Source organism: Coregonus lavaretus, assembly GCF_964263955.1.
Source record: "Coregonus lavaretus genome assembly, chromosome: 3".
In the NCBI taxonomy this organism is placed as follows: domain Eukaryota; kingdom Metazoa; phylum Chordata; class Actinopteri; order Salmoniformes; family Salmonidae; genus Coregonus; species Coregonus lavaretus.
In genome coordinates this window covers 48,275,509-48,298,030 of record NC_139990.1, presented here as the reverse complement: position 1 = coordinate 48,298,030, position 22,522 = coordinate 48,275,509, and the positions used below count along the sequence as shown (strand labels likewise).

The window sequence follows — 22,522 nt, the reverse complement described above, 5'->3', positions numbered from 1 at the left end:
AGGTGAGTACACGAGAATGTCATCTATGTACACCACGACTCCCTGTCCCTGCATGTCCCTGAAGATCTCATCCACGAATGATTGGAAAACTGACGGAGCATTCATCAACCCGTATGGCATGACTAGATACTCGTAATGGCCCGAGGTGGTACTAAAGGCTGTTTTCCATTCATCATCCTTCCTGATGCGCACCAAGTTGTACGCGCTCCTGAGATCTAATTTCGTGAAGAAACGCGCCCCATGCAACGACTCAGTCATGGTCGCAATCAGCGGGAGTGGATAACTATACTTCACCGTAATCTGATTGAGACCACGGTAATCGATGCACGGACGCAAACCCCCATCCTTCTTCTTCACGAAAAAGAAACTCGAGGACGCGGGGGAAGTGGACGGCCGTATGTATCCTTGTCTCAGTGATTCGTCTATGTAAACCTCCATAGCTTTCTTCTCCTCCTGAGACAGAGGATACACATGACTCCGTGGGAGCGCAGCTCCTGCCTGAAGGTCTATCGCACAATCCCCCTGCCTATGGGGTGGCAACCGCGTCGCCCTCGCCTTACTAAACGCGATAGCCAAATCCCCATACTCAGGTGGAATGTGCAATGCGGGCACCTGGTTTGGACTCTCCACCGAGGTAGCCCCTATGGAAACGCCCAAACATCTACCCACACACTGAGCAGACCACTCCATCAGAGCCCTCTCCTGCCACGAAATAACGGGGTTATGGGTACTTAACCAGGGCATGCCCAGCACCACCGGATACGCAGGAGAGTCAATCAGAAACAGTTGAATTATCTCCTGATGATTCCCCTGCGCACACATCCTAAGTGGCGCCGTGACCTCCCTGATTAAGCCCGTACCCAACGGACGACTATCTAGGGCGTGAACGGGAAAAGGAACATCAACAGGGAGAAGGGGAAACCCTAACTCTAAACAAAACTTCTTATCAATGAAATTCCCAGCCGCGCCTGAATCTACCAGCGCCTTATACTGGGAATGAGGTGCCACCTGCGGGAAACGCACAGGCATACAAAAATGGGCAACAGTGAGCTCTGGGTGAGTGGGGCGCCTACTCACCTGGAGGGAATCCCCAGTGCGGGACCTGTCGTCATCTCCCCGAGGAGGCCATCCCCAGCACCTAGCCGCGGTGTGTCCTCCCCGACCACAGTTGGTGCAGTGGATGGACCCCCTCACCTGCCGACTCCTCCTATCTCTAGCGCCAGCGCCCCCGAGCTCCATAGGACACGGCTCGGATGCGCTGGAGGGTGAAATGGACGGACCCCCCTCAGGACGTCCGCGGGTGGCCAATAGGTTATCTAACCTGATTGACATGTCGACCAGCTGGTCGAAAGAGAGACTGGTGTCCCTACAGGCCAGCTTCCTACGGACGTCCTCCCTTAGGCTACATCGATATATATCGACGAGGGCCCGCTCATTCCACCCTGCGTCAGCCGCTAGAGTACGGAATTCAAGCGCGAATTCCTGAGCACTCCTCCTCCCCTGCCGGAGGAAGACCAGACGCTCCCCCGCCGCTTTCCCCTCCGGGGGATGGTCGAACACCGCCCTAAAGCGACGGGAGAACTCGTCGTAGGTGATACTCGCGGCGTCGATCTTCCTCCACTCCGCGTTGGCCCATTCCAACGCCTTCCCGGACAGGCAGGATATCAGGGCAGACACGCTCTCATGCCCCGAGGGGGCCGGGTGTACGGTGGCCAGGTACAACTCCACCTGGAGGAGGAATCCCTGACACCCAGCCGCGGTTCCGTCGTAGGCCCTCGGGAGAGCGAGTCGGATACCTCGGTGTTCTGGCGCTGGAATGGGCAGGCTGGCCGATGGTGCTGGCTGGGCTGGCGGTGAGGAAGGTGGTGGAGGTGCGCCCCAGCCTCGGAGCGTGGTGATTACCTCCTGCAGGGCGGTTCCCATCTGGAGGATCTGTTCCTGTTGCTCCCGAACCTGGACCTCCAGTCTCGTCGGCGCTGCTTCGGCTCCCGCTGATTCCATGCTGGTGGTGTGTAATTCTGTCAACGATGTAGTGATGGTGTGGTGGGGAATCAGGCGCAGAAGCAGAGGTACAGTCCAACAAGACTTTACTATGCAAAATAATCCACAAACGGCAGGAGGCCAAACAGACGCGCACAGGCGTCAACACACGATCGCACGAAAACACAGTGCGCAAAACTCTCCTCAACAGAGGAGGACACTACTAATACTGGCGTACTGGAAAATAACACAGCTACGCAACCATCTGACAAGCGACAATTACACACAACACTATACACACAAACAGGGAACTAAATAGGGTGCATAATGATACCTAACACAAAACAGGTGTGGCTAACAGACAAAACTAATCAAACAGGAAACACAGAACATAGAACGGTGGCAGCTAGAATTCCGGAGACGACGAACGCCGAAGCCTGCCCGAACAAGGGAGAGAGGCCGCCTCGGCCGAAACCGTGACACCAAGGGTGAGTGATTCGACTGGGAGCCCCCCAGTGAGTAGGCCTGAAGACAACAAGCATTTCGCTACACCCGCAATACCATCTGCTAAATATGTGTATGTGACCAAAAAAATTTGAAGAGAGAGATCCAGAGAGTATGAGTTTTAGTAAGGTTGGATTTGCTGCGTTTATAGCCATGTTGAAATAGAGCGGAAATGACAGAAGATAGATGTGGTAGTTGCAGCAGCAGAGAAATATTTGGGTGTGATCGATTTTAGTGCAGAAGATCTACAGGGAGTTTTGAGAGGGGGGGTTCCATCCTCCAGGCCAACGGCCTGATGTAGGATCGTTTAGCTTGAAAGTAGTGGGATGGGGTGGTGGGTTTTTGGGGATAGTTGGTGCTTTTAAGACAACTAGGAACTCTGAAAGAACAAGGTCAAATCATGAAGTCAGTGATCTTTAGGCCAGAAAGTTGGAGCTCTAGAAAGATGCCAGAGTTTCTGACTTGGAATTCTGATTTGGACCGTAAAAATAAAAAAATCCCCAGTCTGAGCTTGTTTTTTCCCCGACTTCCCAGTTGTCTTGAACGAACTGAAGTCGGAAGTCTGAGACTTCCGAGTTCCCATTTCACAGTTGTTTTGAACGCTGCAAGTGTATAGGTGCAGGGTTATATCCTAATATAAAAGTAACGGTGGAAAAAGTGGTGGGTGTAAACTGTGGGGGTGCCCATGTTGCTGGCTTCAGGTGAAACAGAGACAGAGTCAGGTTGAGGTTGCCAGGTTCAGAGTAGTGCAGAGCAGAGCCACAGGAAGTAGGGGTGCTGAGGGTGCTGCAGCACGCCCTGAAAAATGTGAATTAAAAAACGATTAATAAAATAAACAAATAGAGCAGCTGTGCGCATTTTCTGTAACTTTTAGAAAGCAGAGGGCAGAGAGTGCCATTTGCTTTGCAGGTCAGCTGTTTAGGCAGTGCGCCAATTGCTTTGAATTTGATGTTGGCATTTTAACTTGGCCTTGCTAGCCTTGTTGTAATCTGATAGCTAGAGGTTCATTTAATAGGGAATTGGGAGGTGGGAGCCCTCGTTTTTGGTGACCATTCGAAACCCAAAGCTGTTTTATTGCTATTTTAAAATATAGGTTGTGATAGCTGTATGCCTAATTGTTATTTTAATTTATTCGCCCAGTAGGCTAGTGCAATTTTGGTTTCATGTAGGACTATTGGTATGAAAATAAACAACTGAACAACTTGCTACTTAGAGCATTTCCCAAAAATAAATGTCTTGTTTTTGGCTTCAAAGACAATAACAATTGTAGGCTATAACAAATGTGCATTGTCATGCAGCTGACAGAATGATCATTGAGATAATGCAAATAATTCATTAATTATTGATTACCTAGTTGGGCTAACTCTTTAACTTTTTGCTGTAGACCTACATCATCATCCTCTGCCTGCAGCCTACCTGCCTCTGGTATAATGCATTTCCACCTCTCCCTCTATCAGTCTTGCTGGTCCATCTTCCTGAATTAAAATGAGATATTATAACAGATTAATCTTGCTGGCAAAACGTAATTAAATATTGCTAAGTTATTTATCTATAGTGAGGATGTAGGGCTGTTTTAAAAAATATATGTAATGAGCACCAATATGCTGCGTAGGCAACACAATAATATCAGACAGAGACAAGCTGGCCCCGGGGAAAATGTTCGCGGGCCGCCTTCGCGTTGCCTACAATGTTGCAATATTCATATTCTCGGAGTAGTCTTGTTGATACAAACTGTTTCAATATAATCCGAGCCGCCTGGTTCGTTGATACAATGTTTCAATGTTCTCAGAAACACCTTGTTGATGTAATGCTTCAATATTCGCAGAATGCTGAGTTTACACATTATAAGGAACATCTCTGAATGCAGAGCAACAATTTTGGTGGGAAGCGCATGAGACAATGACACTGTAATAGTCCATGGTATGCGCCGTTCCACAAGAGTGACTTCATATAGCCTATAGCAGGGGGTCTGCAACCTTTTTCATATGAGTGACAGTTTACAATTGATCCTACAATTTCTAAAGATCTCCATGCCAGTTATGATTTTCATATAAGCATTGTAGGCTACTCAACTGTGCCCAGAAAATGTCTAAACTGAATAGCCTAATTCTAGCTGGCTACTGGACAGAGACGCTGTCCATTCAGCCACACCCCACGGAGCTCCCCTATGTCTACCTGTACGGAGGCGCTGTCCATTCAGCAGTGCTGAATCACCGCGCGGCCTTAATGTGTAGATTTTGTTTGTCTTTATGCGTTCTTGTCGATTGTAGGCCTACGTAATTCCTTTAATGTATGCCTTTTATTTCAATGCATGTGTAGGATTTATCTGGCATAGTTTGCATTCGCAGTCAGCTGTTTTATGCTCCGGTTAAGTTCACAATGATGTCGGTATTTGAAGTCGCCCTTAGCGTGTATTATGCATCTATTTCATGTTGCACTGTATGCACTGTTCTACAAGTAGGCTAAAATAGTCAATGTAGCCTATGTATGATGAGGTTGAGTATAAAACCTAATATAAACCTGATATTGCGGTGATAATGTCTGGGGGACATTTTTTTTGTTTGTTTTTTTGTTCTCCAAATAGCATTTTAGAGTTTTTAAATTGTGTAGAAGTAGGCTACAGTAAATGAGCTTCAACTGTACGTTCCATTCCCGTACCGCAGGAATGGGACGTAAATCACAGAGGATAGATGTTGTGGTGGCAGCTGCAGATAAGTATTTGGGTGTACATGATTGTACTGCAGAACAGTTACAAGCTGTTAGCGATAGTGTCCCGTCCTCCCAGGCTGTTGGCCTGGTGTAGGATCAGATAGAGTCAAAGTAGTGGAGTGGTGGTGAGGTTTTAATGGGTGTTGCGTTAGTTGGTAGGGCAATTTTTCACAGTGTAATGAATTCATAATACAGAATAGTAGGCTGATAAACAGCCAAACAGTTGGTGGCGGCAATACACTAATAGGTTGTAGTCTGCCATAAAGCCTAAAAAAAGAAGAAGAAGAAGAAGAAGAAGAAGAAGAAATTGTTTTGACCCGGAAGTGGTTATCCGCGGGACGATCACTCGAAAATATTTTCAAAGACAATAGAACATGTGTTTATGAACATTTTAACGTTTTTTTTCTTCCGTTAATCATTTACAGAGAAATGGCTTCTCCGAACCATAATCCCGGTGTAGCAGGGACAGTCACGGTGACGTCTTCGCAAGATGGTAAAACACAGACTTTGGTGGTGGCTTCTAGCCCGGCCGGGCTCCGCGGTAAGAAGCGACCTGCTAACACGGCCACCTCTCCTGCTCTACCGGCCAGTGGGAACAACAGCAAGAAGAAGAAGCAGCCCATCGCAAACCAGACACAAGCGCAGGTAGTTTCCCCGCTGCAAGTTAGCTAGCTAGCTAGCAAGCTACTACATACGCAGAGGAATAGACAGGCCAATTAAAATGTTTCTGATTTCGATGATACAGTACCAGAAATTGAGTGGGCATGGTAAGAGGTCCTCCCATTACAATAAAATACAGTTATAGGGTCACTTCACCACTTTTTAACCTCGTATTTAACATATCCAGTTAAGTCCCAGTGAAAACTTATGATCTACTTTCTGCAGTCAAAAATATAATCAATCTCTTTTGTTTTTCTAAACACCAAATATCACTCAAACTTGAAAAGTAGAGAGATTACATAATGCTTGTAATGCTGGCTGCACTTTATCTAAACTGTTTGGTGTAACTAGTTATGTAACAGCTGAGCTGTCCCCTGGGCCACGTTCAGTTGCCAAACAACGTTGCAGATAGAAATGCCACTAATAGAGCCTACATGATTACTTATTTTACATGTCAGAGAGGCATGTTGTATAAACATAGCATATTTCAATCTAAACGTTACAAAACGTTGCATCCTGCTAAACCACCCCTGTAGGTGGCTGCAGTGGAGGCGGTGTCTGAGGGGAATGCAGTGGGTGTGTCTGACGCTGTAGCTCCAGCCACAACTGACCCTGCAGCCAAACCCCTGCCCTTCAAAGACCCCATATTTGTGGTGAGCAGACTGGGGAAACACTTGTGAAATTATAACTGGTTGATAGAGCATTTTCTGTCTTTCCCTCACTTGTCTTCGCCTCACTCCTCTCTCTCCCCCCATTTTTCTCTATAGCATTCAGGGATAGGGGGAGCTGCAGCAGGAAAAAAGAACCGAACCTGGAAAAACCTGAAACAGATCCTGTCAGTGGAACGGACTCTACCCTGGAAGATCAATGACCCCAATTGTGAGTGGGTCTGACTTTGTGTGTGAAACATGTTTTGGATCAATGTTTCTGCTTTGAAAGATGTTTACAGTGAAAATGATTATCCATTTGGGGGATTTTATCAGAAGGCTGTGTAACTATAAGCTACTTCTCTGTGCAGTATTACACCTGACCTGATACTTTCTGAGCCTTCTCTGATTGCCTGAGTTTGACCTTTGACCCTGCTGTGTTCAGACTACAGCATCGATGCCCCCCCCTCCCTGAAGCCAGCCAAGAAATACTCAGACATCTCTGGACTCCCCGTGAGTAACTGACACACACACACACACATACAGACTGTTCTCCAGTCCTCACACATGTTTATGGACACCCTATGAGCTATTGTCATTTTGTATGTGTCAGGTGAACTGAACACTCACTGCATTATGCTATGTGTCCATGTGTCAGGCCAACTACATGGACCCCCAGACCAAGCTGAGGTTCACGTCATCTGAGGAGTTCTCCTTCCTGCGCCTGCTCCCCACTGACGCCGTCACCGGTTACCTGGCGCTCCGCAAGGCCACCTGCATTATACCCTGACCGCAAGGCCTGCTGGGAGATGGGAGTTCAGCCAGTGTCTGTCCTGGCCTGGGAGGGACATTGACCTTTAGGGAGAACAACACAACACTGACCTTTGATCAGTTTCCACTGTCTAGGAGGCATCTGAGACTCTCGGGGAGAGGGACCAACAGGGACTGTTACAAAGAGAGGGAACTCACACTCTCACACAGCCTGAAAACCAATAGAGACCTTGGGCCCCATTTCAACAACAAGGAAGCGTCTGTAGTGTCAAGAGACTGTATCACGCCCAATCTGACCGATGTCATGATGGGGATTTGATGAACACATTCAGTAGATTGAAGACCTTTAGAGTTATCTGCTGTCTACACAGACCTTTTGAGTTAGTTACTGTCTACACAGACCTTTTGAGTTAGTTACTGTCTACACAGACCTTTTGAGTTAGTTACTGTCTACACAGACCTTTTGAGTTAGTTACTGTCTACACAGACTTTTAAGTTAGCTACTGTCTACAGGAAAAACAAACAAGTGAATAACTTGACCCTCCTATGATGATTGCTCCATGATCTGTCTGAAATCATCACGTTTCTATGTGTTTCTCATGTTGCTGTGTGATGATAGTGTTGCTACTTATTTTATCTGCCCTCTGTAAGATAACACCACAACACTCAACATATTGTTACCTGTTTTTTATTTATTTAAAAAACAAAATACTTATCGTCCTTACTCAATAAACTAGTTGTGGCACATTCTGTAATCACTCTGTACTACCACCTGCTGTAAGGATATGATATGACAGCTTTAAAAGATGAGTTTCTCTCAAGGATGCTGTTGTTTTTCGGCTTGGGGACGAGACAGGGAGATAAGCTAGGGAATTGAGTAGAGGAGAGATGCAGAAAGAGACTTCATAATGTGTTTTCCAGGGCAGGGTTAGTTTGAGTTGCTGGCTATCTAGAGAGCAACAGTCCAATGGCTGCTGCTGTTGTGTGACAACAGGTGCCACCGGCCTCGGGGTCACAAATCAGCTGGGCCAAAATATGTCAGGCCCCAGCGAGAATTGAACTCACGACCCCTGGTTTACAAGACCAGTGCTCTAACCACTGAGCTATGGAGCCTTACTTGTATTGCAACTCAGAGACTAGGCTATTTCATTACCACACCTGTACTGGCTACAATGCAGACGCCACACCTCAGTAATATGTCAGACTCCTTGTATAAACACAAGTAACAATAGCTACCGGTATGATCCCACAAAGCCTTCAGAACAGTAATTGTAAATTATATCAATTTAATTACCACGTTGAGATATACTCAGACAAGGCTTATCAATGACAGTTGGCCAGAAAGAAGATTACACCGAGCTACCCAGAGAGACACAAGATTATGCTTGTACTGTATCTCTCTGCTTGTGTCTTTCTGGGTATATCTGTTATCGTTCAGTCTAGTCTGAGCTGTGTTTGACCATTCACAGACAGCTTTGACTGGGCCAGGAAAAACAAACAAGATTTCAAAGGGTTTATCGAAAAGCCTATAGAAGAAGACTGGATTTATCCTGCCTTCTAAGTTCTAAATAGAGAAATACAGTAGGGGATGACAGTGCCTCCTGGTGGTATAAGGTGGTTAAAACAGGAATATAGTGCTTAGTTCACCAGTGGAGTCCTCTACTCTCCTGGTCTGTAAACTATTTCTTCCTGGATACAGTAAGAGTGAAAGAAATGTTCTGATTGGTTCTAGTCTAGATAACGCATGTTCAGCAGTAGTATCTGTAGATGAGACTAAAGTGAAAGAGAGGAAGAGTTGTGTCAGTGCCTTGTTCTCGGCAGAGTTCTCCCACACGCTCACGAACTGAGAGATGAACCTCTCTGTGGCTATTGTCGTTCTCACTGCGGTCGTCTGCACTTCGGCAGAAAGTAAGTATTTTATTGATCTAATGCCAATTGAATTAGGGCCAGGATCATACTATTTCCTTCATAGTACTGAGTACAGAAAGTGTGATAACGGTTTAAAACTGACTTTGAACCAGTATTTGAATCAATCACATTGTAAAGATTGAAGCTGGTGTTAATGATTTGGTGTATTTATCACTCAACTGAACTTTTATGTATTATCTGTTTTGGTTTCCAGTTCCTCATGAGGCCGTCTATGTGCTGGGCTGTCTTGAGCAGACAAAGGTGGAGGCAGAGGCGGAGGTTCAGGTGGATGGGGAGGAAGTGTTATATGCTGACTTCCAGAGAGGACAGGAAGTTTGGACGTTGCCTGAGTTCCTGGGGCCATTCCCAGGCTCCACTGTTGTTCATAACTTCTACAAGAATGCCGTCAAAGGCAGACGATTGTGTCGGGATGTCTTGGCTCTTTGGATATTAGACGAAAAGTGTCCACCTGAGATAATGGGTAAAGAGCATATCAACTTTTTTGACAATAATTGAAACTTTTCAAAATTTTCAGTGAAATAACAAGTGACAAAAATGCCTATGTACTGCTCAAAAAAATAAAGGGAACACTTAAACAACACAATGTAACTCCAAGTCAATCACACTTCTGTGAAATCAAACTGTCCACTTAGGAAGCAACACTGATTGACAATACATTTCACATGCTGTTGTGCAAATGGAATAGACAACAGGTGGAAATTATAGGCAATTAGCAAGACACCCCCAATAAAGGACTGGTTTTGCAGGTGGAGATCACAGACCACTTCTCAGTTCCTATGCTTCCTGGCTGATGTTTTGGTCACTTTTGAATGCTGGCGGTGCTTTCACTCTAGTGGTAGCATGAGACAGAGTCTACAACCCACACAAGTGGCTCAGGTAGTGCAGCTCATCCAGGATGGCACATCAATGCGAGCTGTGGCAAGAAGGTTTGCTGTGTCTGTCAGCGTAGTGTCCAGAGCATGGAGGCGCTACCAGGAGACAGGCCAGTACATCAGGAGACGTGGAGGAGGGCAACAACCCAGCAGCAGGACTGCTACCTCCGCCTTTGTGCAAGGAGGAGCAGGAGGAGCACTGCCAGAGCCCTGCAAAATGACCTCCAGCAGGCCACAAATGTGCATGTGTCTGCTCAAACGGTCAGAAACAGACTCCATGAGGGTGGTATGAGGGCCCGACGTCCACAGGTGGGGGTTGTGCTTACAGCCCAACACCGTGCAGGACGTTTGGCATTTGCCAGAGAACACCAAGATTGGCAAATTCGCCACTGGCGCCCTGTGCTCTTCACAGATGAAAGCAGGTTCACACTGAGCACATGTGACAGACGTGACAGAGTCTGGAGACGCCGTGGAGAACGTTCTGCTGCCTGCAATATCCTCCAGCATGACCGGTTTGGCGGTGGGTCAGTCATGGTGTGGGGTGGCATTTCTTTGGGGGGCCGCACAGCCCTCCATGTGCTCGCCAGAGGTAGCCTGACTGCCATTAGGTACCGAGATGAGATCCTCAGACCCCTTGTGAGACCATATGCTGGTGCGGTTGGCCCTGGGTTCCTCCTAATGCAAGACAATGCTAGACCTCATGTGGCTGGAGTGTGTCAGCAGTTCCTGCAAGAGGAAGGCATTGATGCTATGGACTGGCCCGCCCGTTCCCCAGACCTGAATCCAATTGAGCACATCTGGGACATCATGTCTCGCTCCATCCACCAACGCCACGTTGCACCACAGACTGTCCAGGAGTTGGCGGATGCTTTAGTCCAGGTCTGGGAGGAGATCCCTCAGGAGACCATCCGCCACCTCATCAGGAGCATGCCCAGGCGTTGTAGGGAGGTCATACAGGCACGTGGAGGCCACACACACTACTGAGCCTCATTTTGACTTGTTTTAAGGACATTACATCAAAGTTGGATCAGCCTGTAGTGTGGTTTTCCACTTTAATTTTGAGGGTGACTCCAAATCCAGACCTCCATGGGTTGATACATTTGATTTCCATTGATAATTTTTGTGTGATTTTGTTGTCAGCACATTCAACTATGTAAAGAAAAAAGTATTTAATAAGATTATTTCATTCATTCAGATCTAGGATGTGTTATTTTAGTGTTCCCTTAATTTTTTTGAGCAGTGTATTACAGTGAGAGATTGATTTTAAAGCGAGTGGTTGTATTCCCCACCCCCCAGATGCCCCTGAGAGCACCATCTACCCCAGGGATGAGGAGGAGCTGGGGGTGGAGAACACCCTTATCTGTTTTGCCAATCATTTCTACCCCCCGCCTGTCAAAGTCAACTGGGCCAAGAATGGCCTCGAGGTGACTGAGGTAGCATCTCTCAGTCGGTACTATCCTAATGAAGATGGAACGTTCCACCAGTTCTCCACCCTGAGTTTCACCCCACAGGAGGGGGACGTCTACGCCTGCACTGTGGAGCACACGGCCCTGAAGGACCCCAAAACCAGGTTCTGGGGTGAGAAACTGTTTCTCTAAATGGGGTATTTACTCAATTATCTTGGGTCTTTAGAGGCCCCTCAGATATAAGAAAATCTGAAACTCAGGGTAATGTTTCCCCATGAAGTATTGCCACTGCAATATATGATCTTTGAAAGATGTATTTCTTCCTGGTTTTGATGGCACCCCTCTCCTCTTGTCCCCCAGAGTATGAGGTCAGTGAGGTGAGTGGGTCCAGTGCTGGTCCTGCTGTATTCTGTGGAGTGGGCCTGACTCTGGGACTGTTGGGAGTGGCTACTGGAACATTCCTCTACGTCAAAGGACAACAGTTCAACTGAATTGTGACATACACTACCAGTCAAAAGTTTGGACACATCTACTCATTCAAGGATTTTTCTATATTTTTACTATTTTCTACATTGTATAATAATAGTGAAGACATCAAAACTATGAAATAACATATGGAATCATGTAGTAACTAAAAAAGTGTTAAACAAATCAAAATATATTTGAGATTCTTCACATAGCCACCCTTTGCCTTGATGACAGCTTTGCACACTCTTGACTGGTAATGTATATTAAATGAATAAAGTCAAATTTTTCTGTTGTAGGTAAACAATGTGACAAATAATTAGTGGTGTACGACAGTTTCTTAAAAGTTTTATGCTAACTGCAGTCTGCAGTTTTATAGCTAATCTCATGCTATTTTACATATTTTGCCATGAGGCTGAGAGAAAATATTGCTGTTTTAAAGCTAATATCCTGCAATTCTACACAAATTGCCATGGGGCAGAGAGAAACATTTGTAGTTTTATAGCTAATCTCATGCTATTTTACACATTTTGCCATGAGGCTGAGAGAAAATGTTTAAGTTTTACAGCTAATTTCCTGTCATTTTAAACATTTCTGCCATGACTTATGACATGTTCTTATGTTATCTTGGGAGGGGAGCCTGACCTCCAGGGGGCCTCCACCTTTTTTTTGGGGGGGGGGGGGATTTGAGGCCCCCAGAGCGGGGGCTGCAGGGGTGTGTGGTACGCCAGTGCGAATAATATTATTATATAAGAGCTACTCTGTAACAGTTCACATTTGTTCCTGTCAATAAAATCTAAATGATTTTTTCAGAACAATCAAAGGTACAGTGGGGAAAAAAAGTATTTAGTCAGCCACCAATTGTGCAAGTTCTCCCACTTAAAAAGATGAGAGAGGCCTGTAATTTTCATCATAGGTACACGTCAACTATGACAGACAAATTGAGAAATGAAAATCCAGAAAATCACATTGTAGGATTTTTAATGAATTTATTTGCAAATTATGGTGGAAAATAAGTATTTGGTCACCTACAAACAAGCAAGATTTCTGGCTCTCACAGACCTGTAACTTCTTCTTTAAGAGGCTCCTCTGTCCTCCACTCGTTACCTGTATTAATGGCACCTGTTTGAACTTGTTATCAGTATAAAAGACACCTGTCCACAACCTCAAACAGTCACACTCCAAACTCCACTATGGCCAAGACCAAAGAGCTGTCAAAGGACACCAGAAACAAAATTGTAGACCTGCACCAGGCTGGGAAGACTGAATCTGCAATAGGTAAGCAGCTTGGTTTGAAGAAATCAACTGTGGGAGCAATTATTAGGAAATGGAAGATGTACAAGACCACTGATAATCTCCCTCGATCTGGGGCTCCACGCAAGATCTCACCCCGTGGGGTCAAAATGATCACAAGAACGGTGAGCAAAAATCCCAGAACCACACGGGGGGACCTAGTGAATGACCTGCAGAGAGCTGGGACCAAAGTAACAAAGCCTACCATCAGTAACACACTACGCCGCCAGGGACTCAAATCCTGCAGTGCCATACGTGTCCCCCTGCTTAAGCCAGTACATGTCCAGGCCCGTCTGAAGTTTGCTACAGTGCATTTGGATGATCCAGTAGAGGATTGGGAGAATGTCATATGGTCAGATGAAACCAAAATATAACTTTTTGGTAAAAACTCAACTCGTCGTGTTTGGAGGACAAAGAATGCTGAGTTGCATCCAAAGAACACCATACCTACTGTGAAGCATGGGGGTGGAAACATCATGCTTTGGGGCTGTTTTTCTGCAAAGGGACCAAGACGACTGATCTGTGTAAAGGAAAGAATGAATGGGGCCATGTATCGTGAGATTTTGAGTGAAAACCTCCTTCCATCAGCAAGGGCATTGAAGATGAAGCGTGGCTGGGTCTTTCAGCATGACAATGATCCCAAACACACCGCCCGGGCAACGAAGGAGTGGCTTCGTAAGAAGCATTTCAAGGTCCTGGAGTGGCCTAGCCAGTCTCCAGATCTCAACCCCATAGAAAATCTTTGGAGGGAGTTGAAAGTCTGTGTTGCCCAGCGACAGCCCCAAAACATCACTGCTCTAGAGGAGATCTGCATGGAGGAATGGGCCAAAATACCAGCAACAGTGTGTGAAAACCTTGTGAAGACTTACAGAAAACGTTTGACCTGTGTCATTGCCAACAAAGGGTATATAACAAAGTATTGAGAAACTTTTGTTATTGACCAAATACTTATTTTCCACCATAATTTGCAAATAAATTCATTAAAAATCCTACAATGTGATTTTCAGGATTTTTATTTCTCATTTTGTCTGTCATAGTTGACGTGTACCTATGATGAAAATTACAGGCCTCTCTCATCTTTTTAAGTGGGAGAACTTGCACAATTGGTGGCTGACTAAATACTTTTTCCCCCCACTGTATCATAAATGTGATCTCACCCAACCTGAGACATTCAGCAATAATAGACATGATGGATCGCATTCATTAATTGTTCCCCCGTCTTACAACATGGTACACTGCAAGTGGGTAATTCACCCCTCCATCATCAATACTTACATGATCACGAACTTGAATGTCATTTCACAATTTACCAATAACTATCAGTTGTGTGGTAAACATCAAATCAAATGTTATTTGCCACATGCGCCGAATACAACAGGTGTAGACATTACAATGAAATGATTACAAGCCCTTAACCAACAATGCAGTTTTTAAGAAAAAAACTGTTGGGAGGTTATATGCAGGGGGTACCGGTACAGAGTCCGTGATGTACTGGGCCGTATGCACTACCCTCTGTAGTGCCTTGCGGTCGGAGGCCGAGCAGTTGCCATACCAGGCGGTGATGCAACCAGTCAGGATGCTCTCGATGGTGCAGCTGTAGAACTTTTTGAGGATCTGAGGACCCCGTGCCAAATCTTTTCAGTCTCCTGAGGGGGAAAAGGCTTTGTCGTGCCCTCTTCACGACTGTCTTGGTGTGTTTGGACCTTGATAGTTTGTTGGTGATGTGGACACCAAGGAACTTGAAGCTCTCAACCTGTTCCACTACAGCCCCATCGATGAGAATGGGGGTGTGCTCAGTCCTCTTTTTTCCCCTGTAGTCCACAATCATCTCCTTTGTCTTGATCACGTTGAGGGAGAGGTTGTTATCCTGGCACCACACGGCCAGGTCTCTGACCTCCTCCCTATAGGCTGTCTCATCATTGTCGGTGATCAGGCCTACCACTGTTGTGTCGTCGGCAAACTTAATGATGGTGTACAGGAGGGGACTGAGCACGCACCCCTGAGGGGCCCCCATGTTGAGGATCAGCGTGGCAGATGTGTTGTTACCTACCCTTACCACCTGGGGGCGGCCCGTCAGGAAGTCCAGGATCCAGTTGCAGAGGGAGCTGTTTAGTCCCAGGGTCCTTAGCTTAGTGATGAGCTTTGAGGGCACTATGGTGTTGAACGCTGAGCTGTAGTCAATGAATAGCATTCTCATGTAGGTGTTCCTCTTGTCCAGGTGGGAAAGGGCAGTGTGGAGTGCAATAAAGATAGCATAATCTGTGGATCTGTTGGGGCGGTATGCAAATTGGAGTGGGTCTAGGGTTTCTGGGATAATGGTGTTGATGTGAGCCATGACCAGCCTTTCAAAGCACTTCATGGCTACAGACGTGAGTGCTATGGGTCGGTAGTCATTTATGCAAGTTATCTTAGTGTTCTTGGGCACAGGGACTATGGTGGTCTGCTTGAAACATGTTTGTATTACAGACTCAGTCAGGGAAATGTTGAAAATGTCAGTGAAGACACTTGCCAATTGTTCAGCACATGCTCAGAGTACACGTCCTGGTAATCTGTCTGGCCCTGTGGCCTTGTGAATGTTGACCTGCTTAAAAGTCTTACTCACATCGGCTACAGAGAGCGTGATCACATGAGGAAGTATGAAGGATTTATACAATGTACTGAAACTGTGAGTGAGAATGGGAGAACATGTCTGAGCTATTGTGGGACCAATCCAATAGACACCCAAACAAGACTGTAAAGTAGTAGGTTGGTTAATATTTACACACAGTGACGGGAATAAGAGTTTTATTGTATGCAATAATCGCTATGGGACTTTTCCTGGTGTCAAGAAATCATTAATCATGAACAGGGTTGGGTTAGTTACTTTCTAAATGTAATCCGTTACTAGTTACCAGTCCAAAATTGCAATCAGTAATGTAATTTTTGGATTACCCAAACTCAGTAACGTAATCTGATTACTTTCAGTTACTTTCCCTTTAAGAGGCATTAGAAGAAAACTAAAAGGATCCATGCAACACATTTGATGTGTCATCATAGTGGTCTCTGACTTGTGGTCAGACTCGCTCAGGCGGACAAACTTAAACTTGCACCTTTTTTCAATGCTGAATTGAATGTCATTGAGAAAACAGAAAGTGTCATAATGTATTTTTTCACAAACATCCTTTCTGAATTTAAAAGTAATCCAAGAAGTAATCATCTAGTTTCTCAAAATAATCTGTCATCCGATTACAATATTTTAGCTGGTAACGTTATTACACATAATCAGTCATGCATTGCAGTGCTTTGTGATATGCTGAGAGAGAGAGAGAGAGCGAGAGAGAGAGAGAGAGAGAGAGAGAGAGAGAGAGAGAGAGAGAGAGAGAGCATAGCAATATGATAACAAATGACTTCCTGTAAGACTTTAGAGCTGTTTCGCTACTGGACTGACGTTGGTCCATCCAATCTGATTCCTCATTCTGTTCTGTTCCGTTATAGACACAGGCCGACATTAACCACATAGAGACACAGAAGGAGGTATCTAACTCTGTTCTAACTCTGAGACGTAAGCATGTCTGTGCTGAATTTCTCCTCCATACACCTGGTGCTCCTCTCCTCTCTGTCTGTAGTAGGTGAGTAAAAATCTGCTAATGTCCTATAGATGTGATCAGGTTCGACAGGAACCATAGAATGACTTTGAATTGATCAAGATACACAAAGTCAGTCCAAAGTCTCAGTTATCGTCTTGAGCTTTGCAAAATGACTGCCATTATAGACACTTGTAGTGGTGAGATAAATGTTGGATTAATGTTGACTATGGTCTCTGTACAGAGAGACTGAAGTGATTGAAGTCATAGGCGAAATTGCCACGGGGGATGGGGGGACATGTCATTTCTTTAAAATAAAAAAGATAGCATATGAACACATCATAAACAATGGCAAAATGTGTAGAATTGCAGGAAATTAGCTTTAACAGTCGACTTTGGGCACGAAATTTTTTCCAACTCATCATTCTACATTTTTCAACAGAAATGGGGTGTGCCTTTGGTGGTTCATCGCTGTCATTGTGGTCATGCGTGCCGTGACCAACATAGCTAGTTCGTTAGCTAAGCTAGCCATTTGTAGCTAGCCACTTGTAGATATCCAGTATGTGTTGGTATCATTTCACAGGATTTGTTTTTGGACGGAAGCTGTAGAGATTGGTAAGAAATGGCACTTCTGTAGCCAAATATCTTATTCATCCATTTTTATTATTTTTTTGTAACTTTACATGACCAGGCATGATGGTGCGTTGATCAGTTATACAGTTTAAAGCCGTAGTTTTTTTGCCCAAAGTTTACCTTTAACACCTCCAGTGTTTCCAGATTTCTATGAAATATGATCCATAATTAATTACAATATGAGTGAAATCGTTTTCCTTCCAATTTTTTTATTTATTAAGTATGTTAAAAAGCAGCTTTTCTGTGTTGGAATGGTGTGGGCGTACCCCAACAACAAAATGGTGTGGGCGTATACCAGTCATTCAAAATATTCATGCGAGTAGACTGCTGATTGGCCAGATCATCCTCCTCAAGAGGATGACATCATCGTCTATGAGGAAATAGCAAGCCTTTTTGAATGGTCTGTTGAGATACAAGTTTGAGTTGGGGTTTTTGAAGTGTTTTTTCTCCAATTTATGCTTTGGCCACAAATACAAGTATAGGATGAGTCAACAACATTATTTGGGTATGAGTTAACAGAATATTCACTTTTAACAGTGAGATTTTTACTGGACAGTTACTTTAAAACTGCAACATGTTCTCTCAGCCTCATGGCAGAATGTGTAGAGTAGCAGGAAATGTGCTTTAAAACTGAAGAAAAAAAACTCATCCTCATGGCAAAATATGACGAATAGCATGAGAGGAGCTATAAAACATAAAATCTTTCTCTCTGCCACATGGCAAAATGTTTATAATTGCAGGAAATTAGCTTTAACCCCAATACTGATGATTGTGTGAACTGTGTTAGGGTTATCATTATAAACCCACTAACAGAGGGGGTGAGTTAGAAACTGCTGAGACAAACATTCCAGGGTGAAGGGGACTGAGAAACTGGTTAAAGGCCTCCTAAAGGTGGACGGAGCAAAGTGCCTTTGTGTGTCAAGGGGTATAAAAGCTGTATATGTGGTTTTTGGCGGCAGAGCTCTCCATGATTAAACATACAGATCATTCTGGCCGGTTGTGGACCTTTGTTTAATTCATGATTAAACCAGAGCCTTACACCCTCTGGGAATTATTCAGAGCATTAAGTTTGATTAATTAGAGATAGAAATTCTCGGGACAGTATATTGGCCAAAGTGTGTCATCCTCTGTGTTCTTGTAATCGTGCACTGATGAAATTGTGCACTGAACATGTTTGTATTTTGATAAATAATATATATTATAATCTTTCTATAGACATAAATACGTAAAGAGTGAAATCCACAGGATTTCTTTGATTTCTCTGGTCTGTTGATCAGATGATATTATGAAAGAAGAGAAACGAGACCTCCAGAAATCATCTTGTTTGTGACTGTTTATTTGACAGATGGCTATTTTGGACACTGTGAGATGAGGTGTCGGTTCAGCTCCAAGGATCCCCATGATGTTGAGTTTCTGATACAGGTCTACGGCAACAAGAAGTTACTGGGACAATACAACAGCACAACAGAGAAATGTACGGTATACACACAATGGATGAAGAACTTCACTGAAACGGCCTGCAAAGGCCCTGCTTTTCTGGCTGAGAGGAGAGCAGACATGAAGAAATATTGCAGCGGCAACGTTCCTGTGGTGTATTGGTACTTACTAGATAAGACAGGTGAGTGTATGAGTACATACTAGATAAGACAGGTGAGTGTATGAGTACATACTAGATAAGACAGGTGAATGTATGAGTACATACTCAATGGTAGTGATAAGGAGGAGTACATATTAGATGAGACAGATGAACGTTGTGAAAAGAGCATGAGGCGAGCCCTGAAGAACCCAGTGTGTTCATCCCTCTCCAGTTGAGCCCTACATCAGACTGAGGTCAGTGGAGCCGTTCAGTACCAGACACCCGGCCATGCTCTTGTGCAGTGCCTACGGCTTCTACCCCAAACCCATCAGAGTGACGTGGCTGAGGGACGGACAGGAAGTGACCGCAAATGTGACTTCCACAGAGGAGCTGGCCAATGGGGACTGGACCTACCAGATCCACTCCCACCTGGAGTACACGCCCACACCTGGAGAGAAAATCACCTGTATGGTGGAGCACTTCAGCCTCACTGAGCCCAAGCTGTATGACTGGGGTATGTGTGTGTGTGTGTGGACTAGGAGTGTCTGAATGAGATACGAGTTCTTGGGTGGGAGGGTTTATAAGGCTATTTATTATAAGATGTATGTCTTAATTGTTTGTGTAATTACAGACCCCTCCCTGCCTAAGCCTGAGAGGAATAAGATGGTGATCGGGGCCTGTGGGCTGCTGCTGGGGGTGGTCTTTATAGCAGCTGGACTGATCTACTACAGGAAGAAATCTACTGGTGAGGAGACACAGGCTATTCTATGTCAAATCAACCAAATACCTTTCAAGTCCAAATTGTAAATGTAGCTTTACCTTTTTCGTTCTCTCTCAGCAGGAGGAGTGTTGGTGCCAACCATGGTGCTACCAGAAAGTTATTGCGCCATCTAGTGGTTCACACTAGTCTGCCTTCTTAAGGCCGTGATTTGAACCCACTTAATTAGTCTGGGTACCAGTCTTTTTAGCTAACATTCCACTCCTTGTAGCTTTTTCCGTGTCATATGCCAAGGAGTACAAGTAATGGAATGTTAGCTAAAAAGACTGGTACCCAGACTACCACTTAATCACTCCAAGCATAATCTCTTCTCTGTCTCCTAGGCCTTTTGCATTGGAGGAGAGAAGAGAAGAGGTTGCAGCCAAATACTCCCCAAGGCCCTTCTATGGGGATCAGAATTAGCTAAATATCTGATCAGGTCATTCAGATCAAGACTTTACCACAGAATGTCCAACGTGAATAAATCTAAGTCCACATCCTGTGTGTCTGAGACGTTAGATCTATGATATGATTTTGTAAGGTATTTTCAGACGTGACATACAAGATTGGTTTATGGAATTGTTCCTCCTTAGGTTTCTATTCTAATTCTTGTTTCTATTGGCAACTGATGTTATTGTTAACTTGGCTTTGTCTTTTAATAAAATAGTTTTATTTTGCAGTTTTCATTTGTTTGGGCATTTGTTGATAGATTCGCAGTGGTCAGGCTATATTTAAGCAATAAGATCCGAGGTGGTGTGGTATATGGCCAATATACCATGCCTAAGTGCTGTTCTTATGCACGACTCAACGCGGAGTGCCTGGATACAGCCCTTAGCAGTGGTATATTGGCCATATACCACAAACCTCTGAGGTGCCTTATTGCTATTATAAACTGGTTACCAACAGAAATATAACTGTAAATGTAACCAGTGTGAAATGGCTAGCTAGTTAGCAGTGCTCACACCGGTTACATAAACAATATGTTTTGCATCATACCCGTGGTTCAGGACGCTGCCAGATCTTACAACGCCTGAATAGGTATTTTACCTTTCAGCTAACCACATATGTTACAGCAATCTGTCAGTTGATGACACAGTCGATGACATGGCATGCGACCATTGTAGCTCAGTTGGTAGAGCATGGCGCTTGCAACGCCAGGGTTGTGGGTTTGTTTCCCACGGGGGACGAGTATGAAAAAATGTATGCACTCACTAACTGTAAGTCGCTCTGGATAAGAGCGTCTGCTAAATTACTAAAAATAATAATAATAAAAAAATAAACGTATATATAAGTGAAAGGCTATATAAGGCTAAAAGTCTGAAATGACTTCCTCTCCTGCTTTCCCTTCCTACAAGGACACTTATGCAAAAAAAAATGGAAAGACATTTGAAAGTAAACATCCCCCATATTGCTTTCACCCCTCCTTTGCTTTCAGATCAGTGCATATCAAGGAAAGGAGGCTAGGACACAGGAAAGGAGGCTAGGCTGGGACACAGGAAAGGAGGCTAGGCTAGGACAAGGGAAAGGAGGTTAGGCTAGGACACAGGAAAGGAGGTTAGGCTAGGACACAGGAAAGGAGGCTAGGCTAGGACACAGAGGTCTAGCACCAGCAGACACTCCTTGCCAGAGGATTGGGTTGCGTTCCAGGTCATGTTTTTTTTGCAGTCACAGTTTGCGTCTCTTAAAATTGCTGTATCTTATTAATGTTGTACTGATTCTTTCTACAGTCCAGACATTGTGAGTATGCTCATCTTCAAAGCGTGACGGCAAAAAATTACAAAGACAACTTGAAGGTAAAATTAGTATGAAAAATGTATGCACTCACTTAAACTGTAGGGTCGCTCTGGATAAGAGCATCTGCTAAATGACTAAAAATGTAAAAAATGTCAAATGTAATTATTTCCAAAAACATATCAATGCAATTGTTTCCATTCTGAACAAACACAGATTGTATGACTGCAACATTTAATAATTTATCATTTTGCACATTCCCGTGTTTAAAATGTCTCTTTCACTCTGTGCATGGTGCTGCAAGTTGATTATTCATTTACATTGCAACCCAATCCTCTGATTTAGCAGACACTCTTATCCAGAGCGACTTACAGTTAGTGAGTGCATACATTATTATTTTTGATTTTTCATGCTGGCCCCCCGTGGGAATCGAACCCACAACCCTGGCGTTGCAAACGCCATGCTCTACCAACTGAGCTACATCCCTGCCGGCCATTCCCTCCCCAACCCTGGACGACGCTGGGCCAATTGTGTGTTCTGCATGGCTTCATCAACCACCTGTTCACCCCACTATCATCCAGAAAGCGAGGTCAGTACATATGCATCAAAGCTGGGACCGAGAGACAGCTTATATATCAAGGCCATCAGACTGTTAAATAGCCATCACTAGCACATTAGAGTCTGCTGCTGCCTATTGAAATCACTGGTCACTTTAAGAAATGGAACACTAGTCACTTTAACAATGTTTACATTTACATTTTAGCAGACGCTCTTATCCAGAGCTATTTACAGGAGCAATTAGGGTTAAGTGCCTTGCTCAAGGGCACATCGACAGATTTTTCACCTAGTCGGCTCGGGGATTAGAACCAGCGACCTTTTGGTTACTGGCACAACGCTCTTAACCACTAAGCTACCTGCCGCCCCTACATATCTTGCATTACTCATCTCATATGTATATACTGTATTCTATAATATTCTACTGTATCTTAGTCCATGCCGCTCTGTCATTGCTCGTCCATATATGTA

The 22,522-nt window shown here is 44.6% G+C and overlaps 3 protein-coding genes across 4 annotated transcripts; all 3 read left to right on the top strand.

Annotated features, from left to right (window-relative positions):
- The first annotated feature begins 5,513 nt into the window (after positions 1-5,513).
- On the top strand, positions 5,514-8,018 carry LOC311110084 (INO80 complex subunit C-like). Of its 2 annotated transcripts, XM_084152969.1 has the most exons (5): positions 5,514-5,838; positions 6,390-6,506; positions 6,621-6,732; positions 6,946-7,013; positions 7,159-8,018. In XM_084152969.1, the coding sequence occupies exons 1-5, from the start codon at positions 5,623-5,625 to the stop codon at positions 7,288-7,290; spliced, it is 645 nt and encodes a 214-aa protein (XP_084009095.1). In that variant the 5' UTR covers positions 5,514-5,622; the 3' UTR covers positions 7,291-8,018. The 2 variants fall into 2 exon arrangements, with proteins under 2 accessions (XP_084009095.1, XP_084009096.1); XM_084152970.1 differs by lacking the exon at positions 6,390-6,506.
- A 1,090-nt stretch (positions 8,019-9,108) lies between these two features.
- Positions 9,109-11,969, top strand: LOC311108949 (H-2 class II histocompatibility antigen, A-Q alpha chain-like; the record flags this gene model as incomplete). Its single annotated transcript, XM_084151727.1, has 4 exons — positions 9,109-9,179; positions 9,394-9,660; positions 11,369-11,650; positions 11,839-11,969. Exons 1-4 carry the CDS (start codon positions 9,122-9,124, stop codon positions 11,967-11,969), a joined length of 738 nt encoding a protein of 245 aa, XP_084007853.1. The 5' UTR covers positions 9,109-9,121.
- A 6,831-nt stretch (positions 11,970-18,800) lies between these two features.
- Positions 18,801-19,815, top strand: LOC311117100 (H-2 class II histocompatibility antigen, E-S beta chain-like; the record flags this gene model as incomplete). The annotated part of the gene is made up of 3 exons (XM_084157483.1): positions 18,801-19,050; positions 19,241-19,522; positions 19,640-19,815. 3 exons carry the CDS (start codon positions 18,801-18,803, stop codon positions 19,813-19,815), a joined length of 708 nt encoding a protein of 235 aa, XP_084013609.1.
- Between the last annotated feature and the right edge of the window lie 2,707 nt (positions 19,816-22,522).

Excerpts from the sequence above, each read along its gene's own strand:
- LOC311110084 (XM_084152969.1), top strand. The coding sequence starts at position 5,623 with ATGGCTTCTCCGAACCATAATCCCGGTGTAGCAGGGACAGTCACGGTG. Across the intron at positions 5,839-6,389 it reads CAAACCAGACACAAGCGCAG|GTGGCTGCAGTGGAGGCGGT; the intron begins GTAGTTTCCCCG and ends CCACCCCTGTAG. Across the intron at positions 7,014-7,158 it reads CAGACATCTCTGGACTCCCC|GCCAACTACATGGACCCCCA; the intron begins GTGAGTAACTGA and ends TCCATGTGTCAG.